Source organism: Littorina saxatilis, unplaced genomic scaffold (genome assembly GCF_037325665.1).
Source record: "Littorina saxatilis isolate snail1 unplaced genomic scaffold, US_GU_Lsax_2.0 scaffold_932, whole genome shotgun sequence".
NCBI classification, from domain to species: Eukaryota; Metazoa; Mollusca; class Gastropoda; order Littorinimorpha; family Littorinidae; genus Littorina; species Littorina saxatilis.
In genome coordinates, this window is record NW_027126753.1 from 32501 (window position 1) to 40000 (window position 7500).

The window sequence follows — 7500 nt, forward strand, 5'->3', positions numbered from 1 at the left end:
GGGTCATGTACATAGAGCGCTTGGTTATTTGTATTCACCCCGAGAGGGGGTTGATCCCCGAACTCCAACGTAAGAGACCAACATGTACCACTACAACACCCCGGCAAGCACTCTTACCAGTGTACAACGCCCTGGCAAGCACTCTAACCACTACAACACCCTGGCAAGCACTCTAACCACTACAACACCACGGCAAGCACTCTAACCAGTGTACAACACCCTGGCAAGCACTCTAACCACTACAACACCCTGGCAAGCACTCTAACCACTACAACACCCCGGCAAGCACTCTAACCAGTGTACAACACCCTGGCAAGCACTCTAACCACTACAACACCCCGGCAAGCACTCTAACCACTACAACACCCCGGCAAGCACTCTAACCACTACAACACCCCGGCAAGCACTCTAACCACTACAACACCCCGGCAAGCACTCTAACCACTACAACACCCCGGCAAGCACTCTAACCACTACAACACCCCGGCAAGCACTCTAACCACTACAACACCCTGGCAAGCACTCTAACCACTACAACACCCCGGCAAGCACTCTAACCACTACAACACCCCGGCAAGCACTCTAACCACTACAACACCCTGGCAAGCACTCTAACCACTACAACACCCTGGCAAGCACTCTAACCACTACAACACCCCGGCAAGCACTCTAACCAGTGTACAACACCCTGGCAAGCACTCTAACCACTACAACACCCCGGCAAGCACTCTAACCACTACAACACCCCGGCAAGCACTCTAACCACTACAACACCCCGGCAACCACTCTAACCACTACAACACCCCGGCAACCACTCTAACCACTACAACACCCCGGCAACCACTCTAACCACTACAACACCCCGGCAACCACTCTAACCACTACAACACCCCGGCAACCACTCTAACCACTACAACACCCCGGCAACCACTCTAACCACTACAACACCCCGGCAAGCAAACGAAGAAAAGAACAAACAACTGTGTCACAAACTTACTGTTCTGGTTTATATATCGTGTCGTCATAGTCATCATCGCAAGAATTCTCAATGTCCACTGACATGCGTTTAGATGGCGTCACTGTTACGACAAAGAATACAAAATATTGACTTAAATGTAATAATAATATTAGTCACAGTTCTTCTCGAGTAAACAATTCGAATTACCATCTCAGATCTAGCCAGGATTTTACAAGAGATAAGGTCAATCTTTCACTTGCACACATACCCAAAATTGACATCCCGACTGACTCCTTTGTACAGTTTATTATTAGTATAAACAAATGTAAAAAAACAAACAGTAATTGCAGATTTACCTGGTCTAAACAAAAAATATATCTTGTATAGTTTTGCAACTCTCACACATTTTTTGATTCTCTTTTCTCAAATTAACGATGTATCCCCACAAACTGCGTCATCTCACTCTACCCAACCCCCCCCCCCCCCCCCACCCCTGCCACCCCACCCCTCCCCCCATGTTCAAACTTACCGGGGCCTTTTATAACGTCAGCGCCGCTCAGCGATAGCATGCTTTCCTGCCTCTCCAGGTTGTTGGCATTGCTGTTGGAGCCCTTGTTAGTGCGCTTCCTCAGCACCCCATCCCTCCCCCCATGTTCAAACTTACCAGGGCCTTTTATAACGTCAGCGCCGCTCAGCGATAGCATGCTTTCCTGCCGCTCCAGGTTGTTGGCATTGCTGTTAGAGCCCTTGTTTATGCGCTTCTTGAGCAGACTGGCCTTGCGCGCCATGCGGGAGAGGGTGGAGGAGGAGTTGGAAGTGGGGATGGAGTGGCTCTTATGGCTTTTCTCCTGTATGTGGATCTTCCACGTGGCTGTGGAGTTGAACGACGGGTCTGCTGCGTGGCATCTCCATAAACACTGTACAACACAAATATTTGTGAGAAAAAAAATTCTGAAAATGTACAGAACAATTTTGTAAAACTGCTGTGTGACATCTTCATAAAGACTGGTTGACGAAAGTAAAGAAAACATACAGTGGAAAATTAAAGAAAATCCACGGGACTGTTAATGAGAACTAATGGACAATTCCGGAAAATCTGAAAACTCATGAAAAATATGAGAAACAAATTGACAATGTATACACTGGAGGTGCTCAGAGAGTGGTTCTTCTCCTGTATGTTGATCTTCCATGTGACTGTTGAGTTAAACGACGGGTCTGCTGTGTGACATCTCCATAAACACTGGAAGACGAGAGTTAAGAAAAACAAATAATGAAAATTTGTGGAAAATTCTGGAAAATCTGAAAACTTATGAAAAATATGAAATAAAATAGACTCTCTATACATTGGTGGTGCTCAGAGAGTGGTTCTTCTCTTGTATGTTGATCTTCAACGTGGCTGTTGAGTTAAACGACCGGTATGCTGCGAGACATGTCCATAAACACTGGAAGACGAGAGTGAAGACAAAATGAAAAAAAATAAACAATATTTATACACTGGAGGTGCGCAGAGAGTGGTTTTTCTCTTGTATGTGGATCTTCAACGTGGCTGTGGAGTTGAACGGCGGGTCTGCTGCGTGACATCTCCATAAACACTGGAAGATAAGAGTACAGAAAAAAAAAATTAAACAAGTCTTCGGGAATATTAGGGAAGAACTGATGGAAAGTTCTGGAAAATTATGAAAAAAAAAGAAGAAAACTCATGACAATTTAAAAATTGGAGGTGCGCACAGAGTGGTTTTACGTGGATCTTCCACTTCGGTGACGAGTTGCACGACGGATCTACTGCGTGACATCTCCATAAACACTCGAGAGACAGCTACAGATGCATAGCTTACCTGTATAAGGGAAGCCGCCGTAGGAATCTGTCTGTTGAAGTGTTTCTGTCTCTGTTTCTGTTGAACTTTGAGGGCAAACCCTGATCCCAGAATACCCTGTAATACGAGCAACATATGAGATTAAATTCATGAATTAACTTAGCAATTCGGGTCTCATAGGAAACGATCATAACAATCAACTTAAATTGATCGTCTGTCAATAAATACTGGTAAGTTCTAAGAAACTGTTTTAACATTTGACAGCATTTAATTCTGCAACTCACACAGACGGACATTGAAACACAGACACAGAAACAGACATATATACGAGAGAGAGAGAGAGAGAGAGAGAGAGAGAGAGAGAGAGAGAGAGAGAGAGAGAGAGAGAGAGAGAGAGAGAGAGAGAGAGAGAGAGGAACAGAGAGAGAGAGAAAGAGAGATCTTCTTCTTCTTCTTCTTGGCGTTCGCAGAGGTTAAAGGCACAGTAAGCCTCCCGTAAACCATCACAGAGCTCCCCGAGCGTCTAAATACAGTACAAGCATACTTCCATTTGAACGCTCACCGAACGGGAACATCCTGGCTGCTTTCTGTCGAGCGTGAGACATTTTCCAAGAATTTATTTTCGTGGACTTGGTCCTCTACAACAATGGCGCCTCGTTTTGGTGCTAGACCTAACTTTTAAAATCTAAATAATAAATTGACAGCTTGTTACACAAACATTCTTTAATCATAAAAGAATTCGTTTTTCATCAAGACAAGATCAGAACAATTCGAAGTTGTGAAAGTTTAAAAAAAGAAAAGCCCGGAAGCAGGGTCACGCAAGGGTCGTGGCAGACGACGGTTTTATCAGTGCAAATCGCCGTTCCTCTCAACAGTCAAAAAGTCTCTGGCCAGAGTTCTTGTGAACCACAGCCGTTGTTTCGTGCATAAAAAACGTGCTTTTGTAGATAAGCTCACGTCGAGTCGCATTCACATGACTAACTATGACGACTGCATTGTGAAAAGGGAAAACTGGATCACACGGGTTCACGATGGCTCAGGGGTAAGATAAACCACGCAAAAATAAATTCTTTGAAAATTGTTCGCTCTTTACGGAGGGCACCTAGGATGTTCTCAATTGGTGAGTGTTTAAATGAAAGGGTGTTTGTACTGTGTGTAAAAGCCTGACCGTATCTGTGATGGTTTACGGGAGGCTTACTCTGCCTTTACACAATCAGTCCAGCACTGGTGATAAATGTTGTCGTTTTCTCCAACTCCTGTCGACTGCCGTATAGTTTGGTCTGCAAGGGAGTTGGTGACGGCCACACTTCTTTTCGTTCCTCATCTAGTAAGGAGAGAGAGAGAGAGAGAGAGAGAGAGAGAGAGAGAGAGAGAGAGAGAGAGAGAGAGAGAGGGAGAGATAACAAGAGAGAGAGCGAGGGAGAGATAGCAAGAGAGAGAGGGAGAAAGAGAGAGAGAGAGATAACAAGAGAGAGAGAGAGAGAGAGAGAGAGAGAGCCGAGAGAGAGAGATAATAGAGACAGAAACAGAGACAGAGACTGATGGACAGACAGAAAGAGACAGACAGAAAGAGACAGACAGAAAGAGACAGAGACATAGACTAATGGACAGACACAGAGAGACAGAGACACACAAACCGACTTACTGCTGGGAGGGCAAAAAATGAAATGGCGAAGACTGAGAAACAGGATGCGACGATTCTCCCCATCCATGTTTTGGGTACTGTGTCCCCATATCCTATTGTTGTGACTGTAATCTGAAACAGACAATTAGCAAATAATTAAATTATAAACAAGAGAAGAATCATATCCTTTAATGGATAAATAATTGAAAGTTTGGACAAGGAAAGGGCTGATTCTGAAATTAAATGTAGAATAAAAAACACACAGGAAGAAATAAAGAGTTACAGAAGGATTCAAACAATCAATTAAAAAAATGAATGAAGGAAAAAAGGAATAAATGAACGAATCAATCGAAACTTCAATTCATCAATCATCACAGACCGGCACAGTTGGCCTAGTGGTAAGGCGTCCGCCCCGTGATCGGGAGGTCGTGGGTTCGAACCCCGGCCGGGTCATACCTAAGACTTTAAAATTGGCAATCTAGTGGCTGCTCCGCCTGGCGTCTGGCATTATGGGGTTAGTGCTAGGACTGGTTGGTCCGGTGTCAGAATAATGTGACTGGGTGAGACATGAAGCCTGTGCTGCGACTTCTGTCTTGTGTGTGGCGCACGTTATATGTCAAAGCAGCACCGCCCTGATATGGCCCTTCGTGGTCGGCTGGGCGTTAAGCAAAAAAAAAAAAAAAAAAAAAAAATCATCACAGTCAGTGAGTGAGATTTGAATGGAATAGAAGCAGCACTGAGCCATCGTATTGCTGAATGCATAATTCATATATACTTATACAAGATTCCATTTACATTTCTAAATTATGATTTAAAAAAAACACTACAGAAAGAAAGAGCAAATGAAAAAAGAGTTAAAAAGAAAGATAGAAAAATACCTCCTCTTCCCTTGTAAAAAAAAAAGGAAGAAAGAAAGAAAGGACAGAAACAGACAATGCACAAAGAACTGCAACCACGTTTTCAGCACGTTGTAATACGAACCATGCTTACCTCCCCTGACTTGACTGTACATGGTTTCAGTACGTTCGTTCTTCTTCCCTCAAAACTATAAATATTTTTTTTTTAATATAAAATAAATAGCACTTACCACGCCCCACCAGAGGGCGTCTGCATAGCTGGTGAAGTCCTCCCCGTTGTCTTTCTCGGCGAGGTAGACGAAGTATGAGGAAAAGATGAGGCCTAGAAACCCTATGTACAGTGTGGTAATCAATTCCTGCACACACACGAACATTCAATTCACACAGTCATTTGCACCAATTGATGTGTCTGATATGATACGGATTGTATGTTAAAGAACGGAACAAAGAAATGCACATGATTACTAAGCTAATGATTAGGGTAAGGGGGGGGGGGGGGGGGTAAGCAGTTAACATAAAAAAGAAACTAATAACCGTCCGGTTACAACTGACCGCTGGTTCCAATACTAAATTTTGTACAGAATGTTACCAACAGGACGTTTCCTGTTTTTGCGGAAATTAATTGATACGCCATTATGTCCGCTACGTAATGAAGCAGAAGATACAATATCTCACATGTTATGGCAGTGTGTGAAGATTCAGGATTATTGGTCTGATGTACTTACATGGTTGACTAAAAATTTTGCCCACTGTCATGGAGTGCATTTCTCGTTAGAGCTGATTGTGTGTGGTATAAATATACATTTAATTGATATTCAGACAGAATTTTGGATGTATTTATTTTGATTGCTAAATACACTGTTTTTGGGGGCAAAATTACAAGGGAGAGAACCTACTGTCCCAGCCTTTGTAAATTACGCGAACAATTGGTTTGAGGCAGAAAAATATCAACGCAAAATAGATGGACGTTATATACAGTTCGTGTCAGAGTGGAAGCAATATAGCCACTTTTTTCACTGAGGACAACTTTATTTTTTATTATCCAAGTTAGAAGGTTTTCTTTTCGCCTGTTGTCTTTCTTTTTTTGTTTTTTTGTTTTTTGTTCAAGGTAAAAGCACACTGCAACTCAAATAATATTTTAGGGAGATATAGAGAAATGTTTGTTGTTATTTTCTTTTTTTGTCTTGTTTTTCTTGTTTTTGTTTTTGTGGTTATTTGTTCGTCGTTTGTCTTTTTCTGTAAAATGTATCCACAGGTGCTGTTGTTACTTCTTTTCGCCATACTTTGTTTGGTCTATGGTTCACCTTTTTATGCTTGTCTGTAATACTGGTATGGAATACACAAACTTGATGTTTCTTTTTGAAGTGAGCAATCACCACACACATAAGCAGAGACACTAAATACATTCCAAACCACAGACACGCTCAACATAACCTGCAGAAGAAAAAAAAGAAGGAAAAAAACCCCGTCCGGTCCTACAACTGACCCGCCGCCTCCACAACCCCATGTCTTTCAACAGCCTCCTTGCCTCCTCTCCCCCCCCCTCCCCCCCCCTCCCCCCTCATAAAACACCCATCCCCCACCCGGCCCCAACACCCGCCCCCCTACACAACCCCATGTCTTTTAACAACCTCGCATTCCACGGTATATTTATTGTACGTACCCATATATTCCAGGGTATACGTATTGTATGCATACATACCTGCCTATGTATATACACAACGGAGCCCAGCAGTCGCCACGTGCCGCCCTGTCTGTCTACGTGCAGCATGCGTAGAATCTGCAGGAACCGCACACCTCTGTGGACATGAAAGGTACGTCATTATCTGAGAAACAAAGGCTAGTAAGCTTCTTCTTCTTCTTCTTCTTCGTTCATGGGCTAAAACTCCCAGGGTTTTTACGCGTATAAGGCCAAAAAAAAATAGGTCTGTTTACGATAACATAGGCAAAAAAAATAGGGTCGGTAGGTCGGGATTTTTTTTAAATTTTTTTTCTTCCCAAAAACCATATTTTTACGTTATTTTTTTTTTCCCAAATGCCAAAAAAAAGTCTAGGGTCGCGCGAAAAAAATAGGGTCGGTCGGGTTACCGTAAACAGACCTATTTTTTTGTTGGCCTAACCGTTTTTACCCCACCGTTCAAGCAGCCCTACGCCGCTTTTGGGGGATGCATGCTTGGCAGTTTCGTGTTTCTGTAACCCACCGATCTCTGACATGGATTACAGGATTTTTTTCTTGTGCGCACTTGG

At 43.1% G+C, this 7500-nt stretch overlaps 1 protein-coding gene across 1 annotated transcript in view; it reads right to left on the minus strand.

Annotated features, from left to right (window-relative positions):
* Positions 1 to 7072, minus strand: part of LOC138955255 (potassium voltage-gated channel subfamily KQT member 1-like) — a gene marked incomplete at its 5' end in the record, with an annotated part of 14325 nt that extends 7253 nt beyond the window's left edge. The window contains 6 exons of the mRNA XM_070326896.1: positions 998 to 1079; positions 1623 to 1875; positions 2794 to 2889; positions 4418 to 4528; positions 5484 to 5609; positions 6956 to 7072. Of these exons, the coding sequence (XP_070182997.1) occupies positions 998 to 1079; positions 1623 to 1875; positions 2794 to 2889; positions 4418 to 4528; positions 5484 to 5609; positions 6956 to 7072 (785 nt within the window). The remainder of the gene's footprint in view (positions 1 to 997; positions 1080 to 1622; positions 1876 to 2793; positions 2890 to 4417; positions 4529 to 5483; positions 5610 to 6955) is intronic.
* Positions 7073 to 7500: the final 428 nt, after the last annotated feature.